The 23,655-nt window shown below is 38.3% G+C and overlaps 1 protein-coding gene across 7 annotated transcripts in view; it reads right to left on the bottom strand.

Annotated features, from left to right (window-relative positions):
- arnt2 (aryl-hydrocarbon receptor nuclear translocator 2) overlaps positions 1-23,655 on the bottom strand; it is a 148,581-nt gene that overhangs the window by 115,856 nt on the left and 9,070 nt on the right. For 4 of the 7 annotated variants that reach the window (XM_036586036.1, XM_036586035.1, XM_036586034.1 and 1 more), the window contains exons 2-4: positions 15,127-15,235; positions 7,694-7,741; positions 5,882-5,926 (exon numbers count right to left, since the gene is read on the bottom strand). In XM_036586036.1, coding sequence (XP_036441929.1) covers positions 5,882-5,926; positions 7,694-7,741; positions 15,127-15,235 — 202 coding nt within the window. The remainder of the gene's footprint in view (positions 1-5,881; positions 5,927-7,693; positions 7,742-15,126; positions 15,236-23,655) is intronic. The other 3 variants (XM_036586039.1, XM_036586038.1, XM_036586037.1) reach the window with 1 other exon arrangement.

Here is a 23,655-nt window from a genome sequence, read left to right on the forward strand (position 1 = left end):
TTCCATCTTCTCCATTCAGACTCTTTGAGAGCAAAGAGTCATTCTGAATCACTCGAAGTTAAATAATTAAGTGAGCTCCAATGGAGAAGACTGAACGACATTATAAATCCTGAGTGTCAGGGCTGTTGTAATAGTCGTCATAGCACTATAGCTCAAAGCGACAGGCCTATTTCACATGATCGCATCAGTGGGAGATAATTAAAGACTGCATTAAGGGCCGCAGCCACACACGGACTCACACTCAGACAGGTATGCAGAAAAAAAAATTTATAAAAATATCTGTGAGAAAACTGAACAAAAATGAAAATTGTGATGAATTGTGATGAAAACACAAGTGATGAGACCTGAATAAATAAGATTCGATAAGAGCAGAGATAATCCACTTTTACTGTCATCCATCGGATTTATTCATTATTCCTTGATTAACTGCATTATTTGCTGCAGTAATACGCCGATTATAACTCACTGCACTCTGATGCAGACCAACTAAAGCTCTCAGCTGCTTTATTCTGGACTTTTCTCTGCTGTAGACTTTTGAGGTCGAGTCTCAGACACACGGAACTCCAGCAGAGACCCAGTCACTGGAAAGGGCCGTGAGATATCTGGGATAAACGTGAACAAGCTCAAGCCACAAAGAGATGAGGCAAGTCTTGGCACAAGGCGCAGGGCTTTTATCTTGACAAATAGAACGGGGCTTCTTCCAGGTATTAAAACAACGCAATCTGGCTGTTCCCTCCCTTTCTCTCAATCTTGGCACAAGGGGTGGGGCCTGTCTTGACATCAAAATACAAGAGGCGGGGCTTTTACCTTAACAACGACAGGGGCTTGTTTCACTTACAGAATCTGGCTGCTCCCTCTCTCTCCCTCTCTATTTGTCTTGGTGCAAAGGGGCGGGACTTGACACAAGGGGTGGGTCTTTATCTTGACAAATAGGGTGGGGCTTGTTCCATTTATTGAAACAATGCAATCTGGCCACTCCCCCTTGCTCTTGGTCTCAGGCTAGGCAAAAGGGGTGGGACCTGTTGACACAATAGAACGGGGCTTGCTTCGTTTCCGGAAAGATGCAATCTGGGCACTCCTTCTCTGTCTCTCTGGCTGTCTTGGCACAAGGGGTGGAGCTTATCTAGGCACAATGGGTGGGGCTTAGTCCATTTTTGGAAATGGTGCAATTTGGGCACTCTGTCTGTCTTGGTACAAGGGGTGGCTCTTTATCTTGCCACTCCTTCCCTCAATATCTATATATCTATATCTCTTGTCTTGGCACGGGGGGGCGGGGCTTGTTTTGGCACAAAGGGTCTGGCTTGTTCTGTTCCATTTACTGAAACAATGCAATCTGGCCACTCCCTCTTTACCTCTCTCTCTCTCACTCTCTCTCTTTCTCTCTCATTATAACTAAAAGGGCATGGACATTTGCCTTGACAAGTAGGCCAGAGCTTGCTCCATTCACAGAAACAATGCAGTCTGGACACTCCTCCTCTGTCTCTCTAGCCTTCTTGGCACAAGGGGTGGGGCTTATCTTGGCACAATGGGCGGGGCTTTTTCCATTTATGGAAAGGATGCAATCTGACCACTCTGTCTGTCTGTCTTGGTACAAGGGGTGGGGCTCGTCATGGCACAAAGCAATACAAAGAACTGTATGATAAAAGACTAATGTCAAAGTACCAAATCCTCAAATCAGTAAGCATCATTGATAAGAGCAAAAACCACCAATAAAATTCAGTAATCGTTTCTAGATCCCTCGGCAAGAAAGCGCTGCAGTTTATCAGTGCGTGTGGAAATCAGATTAACACACCGCTGTGAGTTCACCATGAATTATAAACGGCAAGACTGAATAATAAACGACGAATAAGACAAACGAACAAAAGTGTGTTTTTTGCCCAAATCTAATCAAAGCATCTCTACGTTTATCACTCACTTATCAGTTTGTGAATCTATCTGTGATTCACATGAAGTAGATAAAGTCAGTGTAAACAGGAAATCAAACCCCCTTTCCTTTCTGCACTGTGATCTATTTCTGAGTTGAACGCAGTATCAGGGAGGGTCTCTGAGCTCGCTGAGCACTCACTCTCCATGATAGGTGGGGGTGGGAGAGCGAGGTGAAACATGATGTTATTGGTTTATATTATTTTTCCGGCTTGCTGATGCACAGTGAAGTAATTAAAGTCAGAAGATGCTTCAGAGGCTGCAAAAGTCATCACATATTGATAGAAGATTACAGGAAAAACAAGAATGCTGTCTTTTAAACAGTGGTGGACGGAGTAGACAAATCATGTACTTGAGTTAAAGTAGAGGTACCCAAGGTAAAATATTCCTCCAGTAAAAGTAGAAGTCCTCCCTTCAGACCTCCACTTGAGTAAAAGTACAAAAGTATTTGCCTTCAAATGTACTTCAAAAGTATCGAAAGTAAAAGTACTGAAAGATTAATTATGACTCAGATGTCCTATTATCATTTTTGTAACAAGACTCTTACTTCATTAAGTCATTTTAGGTGAAAATACTCTAGTGTCACATTTGGTAAATCAATCTTTTAATAGAATGTCAGTAATTAGTCTGTAGACTAATTAGAACCAAGTGGCTGTAAAATAACTTTTTGCAAACAAGCAAAGTTTCAGTTTAAGATTTATTTGCAACTTAGTTACAAGTTTAAGTTTAATAAAAACTTTAAACAAAGGTTCACAAATGAGTTTTTCTTTACTATATTGCATCTGTAGGTCTCTGTTCATAAACATTAACTAGCCAAAACAAATTTACTATAAAATGAAATAATGTTTGTATAAATTCTGAAAAAAGACACGTCAGTCACAACTGCATATGTGTACATATTTCTATATTGTGGTCTATTTACACAAAGTTAGTTCTATTATTTATGTTGGAATAGACACTGGCAAAATTTTACACTGCTGCACTGATGTTGAACCGTATGTTTGCACAGGGTTGGTATGTCCAACAGGTCAAAACAAGCTCAAAACAAAGTGTGCGCTGTACATTACGTTTTTATAAAAATATAAGCCAAAAGGAACGACAGATTTTGCATACTGTAGTGGAGTAAAAAGTAGGATATTTGACTTTGAAATGTAGTGGAGTGAAAGTAAAAAATTGCCCAAAATGGAAATACTTCAGTAAAGTACAGATACATGAAAAAACTACTTAAGTACAGTAACGAATTACATTTACTTTGTTACTGTCCACCACTGCTTTTAAATCTGGGGTTCTCAACCATTTCTACCCCAAGGCCCACCTGTTTATAAACACAAAGAACAGCGGAAACTATAATCAACTTTTTAAGTACAATTTTCTTTTTCTTTTCTTAAGTGCTGAAACTGAAAGAGAATAAGGGCCTAAAAAAGATCAGATCAACCATTTTGGCTCAATCACAGGTCCCAAAAATTGCAGTTATGTTTAAAATATATTTGCAGAGATGTTAAAAAAGGGGAAAAAGCAAAAAGAATATAAATGTATGAGGTGGATGTGGACTGTGATTTGGAGCTGCAGTACATCACGTTTTTAAAGAAAATAATCCAAAGCCTTTGGTCTCGAGATTTCTCTTTTCTCCTTGTGATTCATTTAAAATACCTAAACCTCACTCCACACACCAGGCTTTTGGATTAGTGTCGTCACAATCAACAATAAAAACAAACCTTATTTTATTTGGCAACACTTTACTTGAAGAGTGTCTGTATAACACATTCACATCAGCTTACATAAACACTTCATAACATGTTAATGAATGTTTGAATCAACATTTATAAAGTATACATGTTTTACAATGTATTCATATGGACTACCATGCCATTTTATTGAGAAACATTTTTCAAAATAAAAATCTTCATCTTTTTTATTTTGAAAAAGTATAAGATTTTCAGTTAATTGGAAGGAACACCCTCCAGCTGCCGCTCCAATCCATCAGCTTGGGCTACAAGCAGGAAAAGACTGGGCTCATTCTCGAGTTGAGAGAGTCCACTGACCAAACTGTAAGGAATGCGAAAGCCAAGGTTCTGACAGGTCGGAGGTGGAACGCCCAAACCAAGGTCGACCAATGCAGGCAAGGCTCAGCTTCCTCATCCGCTCAACCTACGACACGCTTTCCTGTCCTCGGAACCTTCACCAGTGGTTTGGGAGGGAGGAATGCTGCACACTCTGCAATACCCCTAATGCAAGCCTCCAGCACATCTTGACAGGCTGTAAGATCGCGCTCTCCCAGGGACGCTACAGATGGCGCCACAACCAGGTAGCTCCGTTTCCCAGTCGAGATCACTGCTACATCTCTCCACCCTGACATAGCGGTATGGTCCACCAAGGCAAAGTCCGTGCTCCTCATTGAGCTCACAATACCAGCGGAGGAGGGGATGGAGGCTGCCTACGAACGCAAGAAGGCCAAGTACAAGTACTGGCTGCTGAGCGCCGGGAGGCTGGCTGGAAGACTACCATCTATCCAGTGGAGGTTGGACGCCGAGGCTATGTGGGGCTGTCAACCATACGCCTTTTGAGGGACGCAGGAGTGACTAGAGGGAACCTAAAGAAGGCAACCAAAGAGCTAGTGGAGGTGGCTGAGGGGGGCAGCTTTTGGCTCTGGCTGAGGAGGAGAGACAAGTGCTGGGGAAAGAACAACTAACCCCAACAACAGCCGCGGAGGGTAACACCTATCAGCTCTAGGGGGTGACAGGGAGACGTCCCTGTCACTGCTCCGCCACCAGGAGACGTTCCAGGATTAAAGGAGTGAAACGTTAAAGAAGGGTGGTTCCTGGTTGATGACCCTGCAGCTGACCCGTGGGCACCGGAGGAGGTGCGACTGGCAGCAATGCCGAGCAGGTGTTCCATCTTCCTGTACATTTACTTCATCTTTTTTATTTTGAAAAAGTATATGATTTTCAGTTAAATGCCTCGTTTCTGGACAGCCTAAATAAAAATTACCTCACGCTTTTCATCTATACTTCACCTATACAGTATGAACAGTCTAAGACTCATAAATATGCTCAGGAACAATCATTCGCCTGAATCTTAGTGTGGTGGTGTGCCTAAGTGTCAAGGCACTTAATGACCAAAAAAGCAAGGTCATTTTTATTTTGACTGTCCAGAAATGAGGCGTTTTACTGAAAAATAGTTAAAAAAAAAAATGAGAACTTTCTTTCTGAAAAATGTCTTTCAGTAAAATGGCGTAGTAGTCCATATTATTATCATGTAAAACATGTATACTTTATGAGTGTTGATTTAAACATTCATGAACATGTTATGAAGCATGTAGACACCCTTTAACTAAAGTGTTACCCTTTATTTCTGCTTCTTCGTCATCAGTTTACCAGTTTGAGGTTAACCACTCACTGCACTTATGCTCGGTCACAAATACGATCCATGAGCCAAAATCAAACACATATCTTTACTATTAGATGCAGTGATGCGGAACCGAGATCAAATGAGGGTCTGTAAAGAGTGAGACGTTTAAACAGGCAGATTATGCTTATGGCACAGTGCCAACGTGCTACTACAAGAGCACTGTCCTTTTATTTGTATGTATGTAGCAAACAGTTTCTTTTAGTTTCTTAATTATTAAGTTAATTTTTTTTTCCACTTATGTTTTTGCGATAAAGTACTGTTGCCGGCCGACTACGAACTACTGCCTCCCCAGAGTTGATGTGATGACTTTTGCTTAAAATGACATGAATTAACAAAATAAAAAGGTCCAATAGGATTTCACCAAAATTTTATCAAAGTGTATCTATGTGAGTAAACTGTTGGTTTATATCAAATCACATGTGTTTTCATCACTTTGATGTTTCCTCCCCCAATGGAGGAGCTGGTGGGCTGTGGTGGGTCGGTAGAGGGGCCAGTGTCTGGCCAGGTTGAGTTCTAGCAGTCCTGTAGGACCAGCATGTGATCGCCCTACCTGGCATAGCGCTCCTTATCAGCGGGAATTTGATCATCGTCATACCTGAACACAGAGAGGGAGATGCAGAGAGAGAGAGAGAGAGACAGAGAGAGAGAGAGAGAGAGAGAGAGAGAGATGGATGAGAAAGTGAAGCAATACGATTTTGAACAACATAAAAGATCTCCAGTGCTATTATAAAAATACTGATCTATTTAATATCAAAAGACTTATATGTAAACATGTGGAACAAAAGGATGGATTGGAAATGGATCAATGATACAAAACAGAAAAGAGAACATATAGATTTAAAGTGACTGTATCCCTATTTTGTTATTATGTATGAACTATTTAGTATGTGTGTATATATATATATATATATATATATATATATACACACACACACAGCGGCCACTTCATTAAAACCACCTCCTTTTTTCTACACTCACTGTCCATTTTATCAGCTCCACTGACCATATAGGAGCACTTTGTAGTTCTACAATTACAGACTGTAGTCCAGTATACTCTGCATACTTTGTTACCCTGTACTTTAATAGTCAGGACCCCCACAGGACCCCCACAGAGCAGGTATTATTTGGGCAGTGGATCATTCTCAGCACTACAGTAACACTGATATGTTGTGCTGGTACGAGTGGATCAGACACAGCAGTGCTGCTGGAGTTTTGGAGTCTGTAATTGTAGAACTACAAAGTGCACCTATATATTTAGTGGAGCTGATAAAATGGACCATGAGGATAGAAACAAGGAGGTGAACGTAATGAAATGGACGCTGTGTGTACATCCAGGCATATGCAAATGTTTAAAGAACGTTTTGTTAAGTTTATAAGTTAATTTTCAAATTTAAAGATGACATTTTTCGGCAAATTTGCTGATTTTAACATGTTGGATATAAAATATATGTGCGGTGACTTTTACACATACATGTTTTCTATTATATTTTCCAATATGTTTCAATATGTAATATGTTAAATTCAGCAAATCAGTAGTATTTGTGTAAATGTAATTTGATCATGGGTGCCCAAACTTTTGCTCACTGCTGTGTATGTGTATATACTGTTTTAATAATAATTTTACTAATAAAAAAAGTTTCATTTGCTATACTTTCACTATCCTAAATATTTACTCTTTTCAGTTGCTTGTTTTTTTGTGTAATGCTTGGCTACACTGTAAATGAGGGTCTCTCTCTACCCTGAGTGGTCTTAATTTCCCACTTGAAGTACAGTTTATACTCTTTAAAACTCAACTTTTCAAATTTAATCTAAAAAGGTTTTTCTACAGATATCAGGCTTGTTATACACTCTGAGCAAACTGAGATCCTGCAGTATTAATGAAGACTACACAGCTGTGTCTGACTTCTACTGTAAGGGGAGATACAATGTTGGTGTGATTTCTTGTCTGGCCAGCAGAGGGCACTGTCTCCACTCCGGCGCTAGAGCCAGGGCCGTGAGCTGTGGTCAGCGGAGGAAATAATGGATACACGTCCTTTAAAGAGAACATGGACTGAAAGGAAACCACAGGTTGAGGAAAACAAACAAACAAACGTGAGAAAATGTCCTGAAATGGCAAACGCTGTGGAGACACGCTCAAACAGTGCTGGAGAAAATCTAATCAAACTGCTCAAAAAGTGCAAATGTGAAACAATAAGGACAAGACTTATGATTTATGGTCTGAATGTGATGCTGCTGCTGGATATTCTTAAATAAACATGTTCTTTTCACAGAAGATTTGTTCTATGTAAACACAAAGGAACTAATCAAACAATTCTGGAAAGAACAAAATTTTGAAAATATGATGGTTCATGAAAATTCTAACCTTGAAAATTTGCTCGGTCCTTCTCCGTCTTCATCATCAAAGTCCATCCTGCAGAGGAATGATTATAATATTTATATAATTATCAGACACAACACAAAGCAGTCTTATATTTACAACATATGTCAAAAAGTTTGCAGACACAGCGTTTCTTCTGAAATGAAGGTACTCTTCTGGGAAGGCTTTACACCAGATGTTGGAACATTGCTGTGAGGATCTGATTGAGCATTAGTGAGGTCAGGTACTGATGTTGGAAGGTCAGTTCTGGTTCACTCCATCTCATCCCAAAGGTAGTGGATGGAGCTCCACGTCTAAAGAATTTAATGCCTGATGTCTGAGACATTGTTTTACGATAGTTTTGAGAAGGTTTTGGTTATAAAATGTATTTTTAAAACAGGTTCATAATGGAGAGACACATAGGGTGTTGTAAGAAAAATAAATAAATAAAATAAATAAAACTTTTTCCCAGGTTTATCATTATTTTATCATAACCAACATTACATATACAAGCTCAAAAGACACGTGTAGGTTAACTGGTGGTTTTGGATAGTAAATAAAATGGCTATATTTGTGTTCTAGTCATGTCGACGTCTGGTTCCTATCACCACCACTGTAAAGAAATCAGAACCATTTCACACCAAACCACTATGAATGACTGTTTACCTCTTGACAATGAAATTACAGAGAAATTTTATAAAATAGGTGGAATTTCCCTTTAACTGGTCATTTTTGTAACTGAAATGAAGCAGAGCAAAAAAAAACCCTTTGCTACTTTATAGGAACATTTCACCATTTTTTCAAAATTCCTCCATAATTCAGTTGTTGAGATTTAAACAAAGTCATTCACAATTCTGACTCGGTTTCTCTAGATTAGAATGACTTTGTTTACACCTTAACCACTGATTTATGCATGAATTTTGTAAGATCTGTGGTATTGCCCTTCAAACTACCAAGTACACTTTTTGGGTTTAGCTAAAAAAATACTTTATCAGACTGTAACACTTTTCCTTCTCTTTTTGTGGTGACAAAAATGAGTCAACAATATCTGCACATCAAACCTGTTGGGCTGCAGACCGACACCGTCCATCACCGTGGTCAACAGGTCTGAGTGATTTATGCATGAGGAGAGGGAGGAATGGTTCAGATGCCTCCTTCAGAAGAAGGTGGTACAGATCACCACACTGTGGCAGTGATAAGTCTGCTGATTTTATCAGGTCTAATCCACACACAACACAACACATACAAATACACACAGCCTCTCGCTGAATCGCCTCCAGAGCCAGGTGATGCCAAAGCTTCCTCTTCTGCCAGGACTATGGTTTAACCATAAATACCCCAAACAATTCAATGCTGAGAACGTGCTCACAAGCCTGCCAATTCTCACGCACTGGTCGTGAGACTCACGCAATTCCATCTAATCTCACGCTCTCATGCCACACTCAACATTTCTCACACATTTTTATAAACCTGAATTTCTCATGATGTTTCTACTACTGTTTAGTTTTCACTGATTAAAAACACACTGAATCGGCAACGGTGGTTTACCTGAATACCAGAGACAGAGATCACACAAGCAAGTCCGTGTGTGAACTGAACGCACTCGTGAGTCAGACTTGGTCAATAAACTGAACACGACAAATAACAAGAGCTATGCTCATGACTACACACAGCAACACAGTCTAACAAAAGGACTGCGGTTCTTTCTTACACATGCTAAACAGCAAGCTAAACTACATTCTGGGAGTCAGCTTTAGCCCGTAGCATGGTACTGCTACATGAAAATGAAAGAAAAAGAAATTTACCTAGTTTCCTTTTTACATTTCTACATTTACATTTTATTTACATTTACATTTTATATACTTTTTACCCCAAGTGTAGCTGATTAGCCAAGACATGTTTGGTGTTTGAAGTTTGCTTCTTTAGTTTTACAGTGGAGCTAGGAGGCTAATGCTGCTAAGCACTGTAACAGAAGCTTATGTGTAATTAGCATGGTGCTAACTGCATGCCTTTAGCATCATACACTTTTCTCAAACCATGTAAAGATGTTCAGTAATCTCTAATAGAGTTGCTATCTATAAACATGGACAAAACCGCCACATAGCTAAAAACAGTATTAGCAGCCACCTTGAAGTCTGTATCAACAACAGCAAGCTTTCATTACTTGTTAGCAACAAGTTAGCTTACCTGCGACAAATTAGCTTACTTCTGAGCTAATCTATAAGCTAATTTTATTTGCTAGCTGCATTAGCTCTATTAGCCTTGTAGCTTCAGTGCGAAACCACAGAACTTTGGACATCAAGCGTTATGGCTGATTGGCTACATGTTCCTGTAGAAACTCAGGAAAAATCAGATATTGGCAAGTGAAATCAGTTTAAAACTAGCTTATATATATATTATTTCTGATTTTGAGATCACTGTAAGAACATTATAAGCGCATTCAATTTATTTCTAGGTGTTTTGATTTGTTTCAAGTAATTTTAGCTAGTAAAAGTGTCTCAATCCACTAGCAGAAAATTTTGCTTGTTTTAAGCATTATTTCTGGAGTCTTGAAACAAGCAACGATATCTGCCAATAAAATAATACTATTTCCCTAGATAGAATTACTTTACACAAATACAAAACCTAGAAATAAGTTCAATAATCTTAGAATATTCATATGGCAATCTTGTAGTGAGACATATGAGATGTATTGACTAGATTTAAGATGATTTCACTTGCCAAGACATCATGTATTGTAGTGAAAACTTGATTTTTCCCGAAAATATTGATGTGAAATTAGATTTTTCACTAAAATATTGCTAAAAAACACAAATTTTCTTTGCTTTTTTGAAATAAATGAGTATGTAAGGTGTGGGAAAACCTCAGTTTCAAAATGCACCATACTTCACAGTCCATTCAGTGTATATTTGGAAAACTAAGCTGCAAACACAGCCTGTGTTGAATTCAATGTTTTTTGTGATGTGATCTGCCTGTATAGCCTAGAGAAGTTAAGCTCTACCCACTCATATTGAAGTTTAACGAGTGTTTTAAACTGGGATGCTGTTTGAATGAGGCAACCAATCAGAACAGAGCTCATTTACATATAGCAGTCTTAAAGGCACAGTAACAAAACCAGTCTGCTTAATTGTAAGGAAAAAAGAGAGACTGGAAAATGATCATTGTAACAGTTTTTGGTACATAATTAAACACGAATGTCATAAGTGAATCTCAGTGAGAAAAAAATGAATGCAAGAAGTAGTTTATGGGCTCTTTAAGAGGTCATAGAGACATTTTCTCTCAGAGACACACAGTGAGGTACGTAATGACGCTCGTAGACCTTTATTCTGTGTGGGGATTATGTTATGCTGGAGGACGGAGAGAGACAGGGATGAGTTGCTGAAGAGCAGTGAGTGGGCAGCTGAAGTGTGCTATCCATGGTAACGGATGGTATGAGTTTATGACGTGCCTATGAATAACGCAATAGCCGTTAAAAAGCAGCAGTTCAGAGTGAATAGGACGTTCTGAGAGAAATTCACCTCAGGTTGGTACACCATGTGTCGAGGCACAACACAAAGATTTCAAATGTGTTCTCACCGCAGCCGTTCTCACCGTATCGGTCAGTGCGCATGGAAACACCAGAAAGGGGAACTCCACCAATCTTTCAAAATGGCTCTGTGTATCATAAGTGGCAATTATCGTGGTCCAAGGACCAGTTGATGTGTGATGCCAATAGAATACCAAGGAGTTTTTAAAATTACCTTTGTTTATAATATATATTGGGTCTTACAAGGAAATGTCTGCCAAATTTTGTACACACTGACCTTCTGATAAATAAATACAATTTAAAATACCTTGAAAATACACAATTCTTGGACTTGTATTAATGTAATTGTTGATCAAATACTTCCACATCAGTCACCCCTGTATTTTAGTCTTAAAATGCATAAGAATTTTCACGCTGAAATCACAAAGATTTCAGACTCTGCCACAGGGAGTTAGTTTTTGAACTTTTTTTTTTACCCAAAATTTTTCGTGTCTGTCCGTGTCTATTTTGTGTTTATTGTTATTTTGTGCTGCAGAGCTGTAAAGAATGAATGGATGATAAATTAAGTCATTAATTATTCCTTTACTGAAAAAAGATTGTTTACTAATTTCCTTTCTGCATAGTTAAATGGTTAAGATGTAAACAAAGTCATTCAGAGTGGTTTGATGTGAAATGCTACATTTTAGTGAAACTTACCAAGTCAGAGTTGTTCACAGTGGTGGTGATAGGAACCAGACACCCACCTCTAAAAGCTCACTCAGCTGTGAATGCACTGCTCGATGCCTGAGACATTGTTTAATGGTAGGTTTGAAAAGTGTTTTGATAAAATATAGATTTCATTTCATACTTACAGAGGAGAGGTACATTCATGATGTTGTGAGGCAAAATACAGCAAAAAGAAAACATGTTTTCAGATTTATCCCTATTTTACCTTTATCAGCTTACATATAAAAACTCAGAAATGATTTATCATGAAAAGATGATAGTTTTGAGAAAGTTTTGGTCTAAATCCTAATTTTTAAAATCCATTCATGGAGAAGAGGTGCACATTGGGCCTGTGCAAAACATCATTCTAGACACAGCAATAACTTTTAAATTACGATGCAATTAAATTACAAATGTGTATGTATTGAAAGTTTCCATCTAAACTTTTTTATTTGTTTCAATGAGCTACAAGTGAGAAATATCATCAAATCATGCCATGCTTTTATAACTGCAATAAGTAATAAACTGGAATAATTTGTGAGAAATACACTGCACACTGACACTGACACTTTTGCAAAACATACAATCAAAACATTACAATCAGCCCAGTGGAGCGAGTGTAAGCAACTGCCACCATCTGGAAGCACTGCTATCAATTTCATTTCCATATTTTATCTTTTTCCCAGCAGTCAGACCAAGAGAAAGAAACAAATAGTCAAGCAACACTAAAGACTGTACGGCATATGAAGCACATGGACTACTATATAATGGGTCTCTGGAAACAAACTTATTACCTGAAGGCCCGAATAAAATCGCTCTTTCAAATGATCTCATCTTAAAGTTTAAACGACTTCAGTAAAGAGAAGCTCTTTACGATGTCTTTTAAGGGACTGATCTGCCCTAATCTCATTTAAAAGTATCTGATGAAGACCCACTTCAGTTCACGCCGGCACAGCACATGCGTCACTGTCTGAAACGGAAGATGTTAGAGGTGCATTCTGGCTGGCACTACACTGCAGGTCTGATCTCAGAAGAAAAATCAAAGGAAACAAAGAGAATTATAAATCAGGGCCTTGGTATTGCTGCTGCAGTGTATAGAATCTGAGGACCTGCTGGGCAAAGATCAGCTCAGCTTCACATCTCTTGAAATGGAGTGGACCTCTGGTTCTGGATCAGCAGCCCACTGTACAGCAATTCCTCACTTAAAGGAACAGCTCATCGAAAAATATCATTTACACTATTTTTCTACTTTACCATGAACATACAAACATACAAGATATGTTTGGTGTTATGAAGTTTTTTAGCTTTAAACGGAAGCTATGAAGCTAATAGAGGTCAATAAATGTAGGTGAATTTTAGTGGAAAATAAGGCCTTTTGTTTAAATAAGAAAGTCCCTCATCAGGGACGGCTCTAATGCATCCATAGCCTGTATTAACCACTTAAATAGTGGGCCCAATTTTTTTTTACGCACTTCTAAAACCTAAGAATAGCTCAGCAACGTGCATTGAAGTCCATGTAGTTACTGAATAATAAGCCTAGCATGTAATAAGCCTGGGATTTTAAGGGGTTAAAGAATTTTAAAAATGTACCCCATTTTCCCTCTGACCACAAATGTAGTCGATCAGCCATGGTATGTTTAGTGACTGAAGTTAACCTGTTTCAAGTTTTGGAGTTAGCAGGTGAATGTAACACAACTTTTAAATGGTTATTTCAGGCTTTACAGGGGGACTTGCAGCAGCGCATAGTCACCATATTTTAGCCTGTCTTTATTCTCCTCACTCAGTAATGCTACGTCTTTAAGTTTGAACTAAAAAATTACATAGTGCAGCTTTAAACCTCAATTCAGTGCTTTTAAGTCTGCCAGTCTGTCTGTGAGTAAAACACTGCACTCATCAGTTCAGATGACAGATGTTTTAGCTAAATCTGGAGCAGTTTAGATTTACAGTCTGTCTAACAAGCAGCAGTTGTTCACTTGATTCAATTAAAGTTGTTAAATAAAGTGGAAGAGCACTTGTTTATTGTCCACTGTACACTAAAGCCTAGGGCTCATAATGTCTACAAATATGGCCATTTTACTATCCAAAACCAGTGAACCTACATGTGTCTTCTGAGTTTATGTATGTAATGTTGATGATGGTAAAATAGTGATAAATCTAAAAAAAAATAGTTTTCTTTGAGGATAACTTTTCCCCACAACACCCTGAGTGTACCTCTCAACTGTGAATATGTTTTAAAACCTTATCAAAACTACCATCAAATAACGTCTCAAACATCAGGGAGCATAATTGTAATCATTTCATATACAAACGCTTTTAGAGGTGTTAAGCTCTTCAGACGTCTGGTTCCTATCGCCACCACTGTGAACAACTCTAACTCAGTTAAGGTTCAGTAGAACAGAGCATTTCACATCAAACTAGTCTGAATGACTCTGTTTACATCTTAACCATGTAATTGTGCAGTAAGTTTGGAAATTGGTGAACAATCCTCTTTCAATTAAGAAATAATAATTCATGAATTAATTCATCAATCATTCACTCTTTACAGCTTTTTATGTCTGCTCTTGTCTACACAAAGTAGATCAGAGCAGACATGAAAACCCATGAGCAGTGAGGTGACAAAAAGGCAGCATCATTTCTAGGAGAAAATATTTTAGTGATTAGAAAATTCTTATGCATTCTGAGACAGGGGTAACTGCTGTGGACTTATTGGTTCAACAACTATGTAAAAAGTGCAAAAATGTTGTGTTTTAAGGTATTTGAATTGTACTTTTTTATCAAAAAGTCTATGTGTGCGAAATTTGGCCGACATTTCCTTTTGAGACCCAATATCTATGATAAATGAAGGTCATTTTAAAAACTAATTTGTGTTCTATTGGCACCACAAGGCAAAGAGTCCTTGGACCCCAATAATTGCCACGTGATAGAGAGAGTCATTTGGCTCTCATTTCAGGTAGAAATTTCATATTTAATGAACACATCCATAATTATAAAATTTCAAGGCACAACACAATTTTATCATTATCAACAAGCTTGAAAAAACATTATTATTATAATATAATTTAAAAAAAAAGAATTTTATTTTGGCCACAAAAGGGCACATATCTATGGTCATATCATTATAATAACCCTCTACAATGAAAAATTCCATTCTAATAAATAATATTTAATCTAATATTTATATATTTTGTCAGACAGAAATGTCACTCACCCGGCTGATCTCCTCTTGCCCCCTCGTCCTGGCATGGTGCCCGCCATCCTGACCTGACCCGCCACAGCACCCGCCATGGCCACTGGCCCAGGCAGATCTGTGCCCATTTCTGAAAAACAACAAAACACACTCAGCAATAAACAACAACAGCTGTCTGTGTGCTCAGTCACGCATACTGAGAGATACAACATTCATACACGCACACAAACTGACAGATGTGTGTGTTACAGCACTCTCACACGGCAACCCGCTAATGCACCCCTGCAACACTGAAATCAGCCAAACAAACGCAGTCAAACAAAGCTATTCCACAGTAACGTGTAGGCAGTGTTTCCCACATAGCTTTCTAAAAGGGCAGCGTATGAGCAGATACTCCACAATACAACACCAACCATACAGGCAGAAGAAGAACACACAATTGAAATCGGACGGGTTTTGCTCCAAATACGCAACTGTTCAGAGCAATTTATTTTTGAAATTCAATCTGATCTGTGTTGCTCTTTTATGAGTAAACAACATAACGCAGGTAAGTGCACTCAGACTGTGTGTGAATGCGGCTGCTGCAGCTGAACCCTAATGTAGTAGCAGAATTGTACAGCATTCATTGTGCTGAAAAGTCAGTCACCTCTTACTTTCAAAGTAATACCTTATTTAACACATACAGGCTAATAAAAATGGGCACAAAAAATCCACAATTTGGCTGCAAAGAAATCAGAATCAAACTGTTCATAAAAAAGCATAATCAGTCCATCTTTACATAAAAATAATAACTAGTAGTGATGCAACAAAATAAAAATGCTTGACCAAAACCAAAGACTCAGTCAGCAGAAAACCTGCCATTTATTTATTATTGATAATTGCTGAAGAAAACCATGAGAACTAGATTTAATGTAATTTTAAACGGCTAAACATATTAAATAAAAAAAAGTGGTAGCAAACAACTTGTTTTTTTTTTTTATATGTAAAGTATGTGGACGTGGAATTCGCACCTAGCAGTCTGAGGTTTCTCCAGCAGGGGGCGGTGTTAGCTCACAAGTTGATTTAGTGTTCATCATTTAGCATAGAAACAGTTTCAAAAAACTTTCAAAAATTTCACTTAATCTTAAAAAGTATGCAAGTTAAACAGCGTAAGGAATGCAGCTGCATTTGACCTTGTTTGAGTTTTACAGTTGACCTGCTGACCGGCATAGGACTATTTCTCATCTTCATTATCATTCAAATCATTTCTCATCTTCATTATCATTCAAATCATTTCTCATTTTAATTATCATTCAAATAATTTCTCTTTTTTATTAACATTCACATTATCTTTTATTTTCATTACCATTCAAGTTATTTTTCATTTTCATTACCATTAAACTTATTTGGTAAGTATTAGATTTTGACATTTGACATGTAGGTCAGTTTAAAATTTTGCTTTTTTCCACAAAAATGTTCAATCTTTTTTCCTTTTTCTGACAAAATCCAAAAGTCAACTACTTTTGGTGGCTGAAATTTGTATTAGTAGGAGAAGGAGGAGGAGGCGTGTTATTATTATTAGTAGTAGTAGTAGTAATTAGTAAAAGAGCAACATATCACTATTGTAATAAAACCTTATCTCTCCAAAACGGTAACTTTATAGCACAAGGAAAAAGGCACACAATTTTACTTTTTTCAATGAAACAGCTTGATATAATATGTAATTTTAACACTGTTAAAGTTCCAAAGTGTACTGCTCACCCTCTCCTCCACCCACCCTTACAGTCCATATATGAAAACAAAGCAGCAGAAACAGCCCATTTTGAATCCACTGTTTTTTGCGACATCACAGAAAACAAGTATTTACATATCCATCTATTCATCTTACAGTTTGGCTCCGCCTATTCAAACTGAAGTTATCAGGAGTGTTTCAGCCTGAAGAGCTTTCTGAATTAAGCACAATAAAGGACAGCCAATCAGAACAGAGTCATTTACATGTATCTAATAATTTATATATAGTCTTACATGCACAGTAAAAAACAGCCTGTTTACTTCTCAGGAATGAAGAAAGGTTAAAAATTGGTCACGCAAACATGAACCGAAATCATGTTTTCTTCTGACCGATACTCTGGTTACTGTTCACCAGCCAGACATGATCTCTTGAAAAATGAGGTCTGAATTCTGAATGAGACGCCCCTCGCTATCTAAACCCGCGCACCGCAGACATTTCTGATTAAATATTAGCACTGTGTCTGTCTGATTTATACACTTACTGACCCTCTGGGGAGATTACTGGGGGTCGAGCAGTTCTCACTGCCCTCAGCCGCTGATCTCAGATCTCTCACATTTAAGGACGAAATTTGAAACATGTTTTCTCTCCTCATTATCACAACTGGCTATTTAATTAGTCAGTTTAATTGGCTAGACATGACCACACCCTCTAACATGACCAACAACATCATCTCAGAGCCTTTGATGTCAACTTGTTAAATGTTGGAAATATTGGATTTTTGCTGAAGCTTAGTTTTTATTTAGAATAAAGAGTGTTTAACAATAAAACATGTAACTGCTGTCATATAAAACCCTTTATGACTTAATTTAATTTCATAAAAAAATCACCTGAATCCACAATTCAAAATCAGACCATCAGTGAGGTGCATAAACTTTAATCTTAATCCAAATTTAAACACACTATTTAATGTTAATCTAAAAAGTAGGCCAAAAAACAAAATACATCAGTCCTGAATGTCACAAAATGCTAATACAAAAATGCAGACTGCTGGTCACCATAGCAACATAGACAACAATCTCACCTACCTAGTAGCTAATGAAAAGGCAAAAAGAAAGATTTAAGATGAACATCGATAATTTGGAGACAAATTTACTTATTTGCATTTATAATCACTCCAGCTGGTTTCCTGATACATTTAATCTGCAATAAGAAACTGTCACTAAAAAGTCGCAAAGCTGAAATCAGCTTCTCATTCACCAGCTTCTTGTTCGAATCCCGTTCACCAAATTCGAACAAGAAGCCAGCGAATGAGAAGCTGATTTCAGCCTCTCAAAAAGTTGAATGTCGAGAGACATTTAACAAGAAACTATTCTACTTATGGAAAAGTTTCCTGCCGGAGATGCGAGAAAAGCAGCTATGGCTAAGCTAAAGCTTAAAACAAAGCAAAGTAAGTGTGGATTTTTGTTTATATTTTTTAGCCTTTACTAGAACATCAGCACATACTGAGACATATTTACAGCCATGATGGTAAAATGGACAAAAATAGACCCTGTTTTAGGTCAAAATGTTCAGCCTTTTTTTCCCTTTCAGCTCGAAAGATAGAAAGTACTGATTTTCACCATTTTCAGCCATACCCAACCCTAATCGGGACATCCCCATCTGAGATTTCTAAGTATTAATAGGCGAAAAATGGCTGATATCACCAGCATAACATTGTGAAGCTGCCTGGAAGCTTTGATTTGGGGGAAAATATCTAATCTAATCACTGAACATATGCCTGACTGCCAGTTAGATGTGGCTGCGATGAGGGCATTTGGTTGCTTCTAATTTCTGATTGGTCTAATTCGTCTACAGGCAATTCACAACTCCACGTTATTAGGCTGAATTTCCCCACTTAAAACTTCAACCAACATTGCTGATAATGCAGGCTGTCATTAAAACTGTAGCTCTTGCAATTTAAAATTCTACTCTCTCAAACTGCAATTTCAATTTCAGCCCAACCCTCACATACGGCCCCCTATTGACCCATTAACACCCCCCATTAGGCCCCCACCCCAATTCTTCCTGTTAACAACAAGGTCTGACCCCGAACCCCCAACCCCTATACACCGTCAGGAGCCTGGAGCATCTTGTCTAACCTGTTTTCTGAGGGAGAAACACTGAGAGGCCAACAGCAACACGTACGCAGGCCGCGCAAAAGGAGCTCACACTCCACCGCCTCTAGTCAACTGCAACAGATAAGCCCAACAAAACCCTCTAAAACACAACCCCCCACCCTCCAAATACACTCAAAACGCTGTTAATATTTGATGCGGTGCGCGCTGCACCTCTCCTCGGCTACAGGAGAGAGAGCTGGCGTGCAGACCAGCCTTATCCATTCATTTATGAGGCACAAGCATACGTCTTTATACAAACTTCACTTCAAACATAAACTACAAGAGGATTCCCGTGGCTCTGACAGGAGAGCCGATGGTCCAGAACAGGCCGGGGGGGCAACGATCACACCAGGCAACCGTCCACAGCATACATAAATAAACAAGCTAGGTGTCTGAGCTGATCAAGTCACGTTTAAATGGATCACAGGGCTGTAAAAATGAAAAATAAGCTTATGCACAGAAGGGATGCACGGATTTCTGGATGATAGAATGTATTATAATTTACTATAATAAAGTACGCACTAAAACTTTGGCTGAAATGAAATGCTCAGGCTACTTTCCAATCCAAAAATATTGTTTTTAATATCTATATTTCATTCCTGGATTCGTGTATTTAGTGTATTTTTGATCAGAATCATGAATCACAATATCAATTTATGTCTTTTTATACAATTATAACTTAGACAATGTTAGACAAAGTCAAGTTATTTTTTGGTCAAGTTGTTCTGCAACCATATTGGTTGTAATTAAAGAAATATACTGATAAACTTTTGTACAGCAATTCAATTTGATCTCATCGGCCCCAGCAAATATCTGCAGCCCCAGCATTTCGACTGCATTGTTTTCAGCTGCTTTTCATGAAAAACCTTTAAACTAAAATGTGACCGCACAATTAGAAATTAGTTCAAAGCAGACAAAAAATTATGTACTATGCTCACATTAGAGCAACCTGAAACACAACAAGAGTGTATTCGAGACACAGACATATCAAAAAGGTAAAAAAATGTATTCAAAATCACATTTTTTTTAACGTTTGATTTGTATAATTAATAATCCTACCGAGTCATGCACCGTGAGACAGTCAGCTACATGACTGAATGAGAGATTCAGGAAATAGCCAATGAGAAAGCTAGGAGAGCATAACACCTACTTTATGCCTCATAATGCAATGTGCGGACCCTCATGACAAAAAGACAAGAAATTCTGGTAACACTTTACTTAAAGGGTGTCTATATAAAACATTCATAACATCTTACATAAACACTTCATAGCATGTTCATGAATGTTTAAATTCATAAATCAATATTCATAAAGCATACATCTTTACATACAATTAAAAATACATCAAAAGTAGAAATGCTGACAAGTGTCAAAGCACTTGACGACCAAAGGGATAAAACGAGGTCATTTTTGTTTTGTCCAGAAATGAGGCGTTTTACTAAAAAATTATAGTATTTTATATATAATTTTATTTTGAAAAATGTATCTCAAAAATGACATAGCAGTCCATATTAATATCATGTAAAAAAAACACGTACTTTATAAATGTTGATTTAAATATTCATTAACATGTTATGAAGTGTTTATGTAAGACATTATGAATGTGTTATGTAGACACCTTTTAAGTAAAGTTTGGCTTGAGCAAAATTGGACTGGTTTTACTAACTTTACTGTACTTTACATGTGCAGCTTGAATATGTTTAAATAATTTTTATCTATTATTTATTACAAATATAAGTTTGCATGTTCTCCCCGTGTCTGCGTGGGTTTACTCCGGGTTCTCCGTTTTCCTCCCAAAGTCCAAAGACATGCAGTCAGGCCAAATGGACATGCGAAATTGGCCCTGTGTGAACGTGTGAGTGAATGTACATGTCTGTCTTTCTGCCTCGTGATGGACTGGCAACCTATCCAGGGTGTTTCCTGCCTTCCACCCATTGACCACTGGGCTAGGCTCCAGCTGCCCCCGCGACACAGAAGTATAAGCGACTTGGAAAATGTGTGTGTGTGTGTGTGTGTGTGTGTGTGTGTGTGTATTACAAACATAAGATCGGACTTGATACCAGCAGATCCACATTGGCCCTTATTCATCAAAGTTGTGCATGACCAGAAAATGAACGCATGAGAATTTCACCAACAGTTTTGTTACTCATCAATTTCATCTTTTGTGTTAATTTGAGAGTAATAGTTGAAGAACGTGAAACCTGATAATGCGATTAACTAACCAAAACTATTTTGAACATCATCTATATTACTAACAAAAAGGATAAAAGAGAAAATAACAATAATTCTAATAATGTGTGCTCATGGTAATCCAGCACAAAAGTAGATGTACTTCTTTTACATACACATTGGTGTAAATAAACACTGCAACCACTCCATGTTCCATTTAAAGGTTTAACACACTGCGCTTTTGCTTTATGCTACTGACTTCGCCCACAAAATAAACAACACAAACACAGCTAGTGCAGTGTGGTCATATTTTTAACACTATAAAGTTTGGTCAGTAGGGTGAGCAGTGCACTCACTGCTCGATCTCAAACTCCGCCTACAAGCACTGCCATTGGCTCATGCGCCTGCTTCTATTGTGGCTATTTGTAATGGTTCAATTAGTTGATCAATCGAATGGTAACAAATATGACAAAGCAATTAAGGAAACAGTTGCATGTAACAGCCATAATCTGGACAACCCCCAAACAGCAGCAGCTCAGAAGAGGCTCAGCATCTGCTCTGCTTCCTCCACGTACTTTTCAGTCACCCGATACGCTCCACGCCTCATAACCATACTGAGAGCCCTCGGGTCAAACTCATTAATCCATCCGGAGGGACTGAGAGGTGCGGATGGCTTTCCTTTTCTCCTTTTTCTGTCACCACTCCTGTCACGCCTCTGCGGCTGCCCTTCCACTTCCCCTGGCCTTCTTAACGACCCAAGGTCTTTTCCTATTCATCGCCGCGCCCGAAACCAAACGCCCCACGCGCTGCTGGGACCTGTCCTGCTCCCTCAGGCCTGCTGCTCTCATGTCTGAGCCTTTTTTTTTGTTTTTTTACAGTCGCCAGTGACAAATCTGTGTCACTGTGTATTCTGCATGAAAAGCAAAGCCTGCTGGGAGAGCTGGACCACATGAGAAAATTCCTAGAACATAACACACACCTCTATCTGCTGCAGCTTCATTCATCCCCCACAACTGACTCCTTTGCTTCTGTGCATTGTTTTTAATGACTTACAGATTTTCCACAAGGGGGTGCTATTAGCACTCTAGCTGTTCTTGTGTGCATGAAAGAGAGGAAACCTGCTTGACTAGAGATACACTTCACACTTCAGTTGCGTTTTGTCTGAATGCTCACTCAGAAACGACTGCAGTGCATCCAGCAATAAAGGCAGCATGGAGCTTCATTTATGCAGTGATAGGAAACACGGTAGTGAACAGAAAGCTTCAGTTCCTCAAGCTGATCATTTTACTGACCAGTGTGGACATGCATGCGCATCAACTACTCTGAGGGCAAATTTTAATCAGTTAAAGGAGTCAAACTCAAATATGAAAAACAGATTGTCAATATGCAAAGTTTAAAAGGATTAATAGAATCTAAATATACTTGCACTTGTTACAGCCATATCTCACATACCCTATACTGCTGTGGATGCCCTGTACATTTAGTCTACATTCTGAGTCTATGTATTTTGTAGCAATGGACTGTTTCTTTGTATTCATTTCTTTATTAATTGTATCCACATATAAGCGCCAATTTCACTAAGACAAATTCTTCATACATGGCCAGTAAAGCAATTCTGAAAACCCTAAAAAAGATTCAATTCATTGTCTAACTAAAAAGCAGTAGGCTAAGACTACTGGACCAGAATCAAATGACTGGTCAGAAGCTAGCCCTGGATTGGTCCGACAGCCATTAATGATCCACAATGCCAGCCCTGGAGCAGGTTTTGTAAGTTGCTGTGGTGATGTGGCTGGCTAAAACGTAATCCCCCATCGTGAGACAGAAAATCAAAGGTTAGATTGAGCTTGTAGTGAGTCGGCTAGGCTAGAAATCCGGCTTTAAGAGACAGAGTCCTGATATCTCTCATCCGCTTTACAAAGAAGCTGCTCAAACACAGACTGTTAGCACACTGGTGCTAATCAATACTATCTATAATCTCAGTAACAAAAGAGGCAACATTTAAACCAGTCTTATCACATTCACCGCAGAACAGAAAACACAAACACTAAAAGAGCCAAGGGGCTTGTCTGACTTCCAGACTCAAAATACAACGACAACAGGGCTGGGATGATAATCAAGTTTTATAAAAGTAAACATGAATTCCACAAATTTCTCACATGTTCTGCACAATTAATAAATTGCAAACAAAGTGAGCGGCCTGATGTTAAATGCTCTGTTCTAGAGTCAGAACTGTTCACTGTGGTGGTGACAGGAATCAGACATCTGAAGAGTTTAAAGGGCCCATATCCTACATATTTCATGGATATTATTTTTTCAGCATGAGTGTGGTTTTATTTACAGTCATAATTCATGCTGCATGGCTGTTTTCCAACCTTTCTTCATCCATTAGAACTGAACATGCTATATTTTGCTACCTTTGAGACTGATATATGTAAATTAGCTATGCAAATCTGATGGGCTGCCCTGTATTGTACCTCATTCAAAAAGCAGGGTCAGTTAAAACACTCCTTATAG

This window comes from Colossoma macropomum, unplaced genomic scaffold (assembly GCF_904425465.1).
Source record: "Colossoma macropomum unplaced genomic scaffold, Colossoma_macropomum, whole genome shotgun sequence".
Taxonomy (NCBI): Eukaryota; Metazoa; Chordata; class Actinopteri; order Characiformes; family Serrasalmidae; genus Colossoma; species Colossoma macropomum.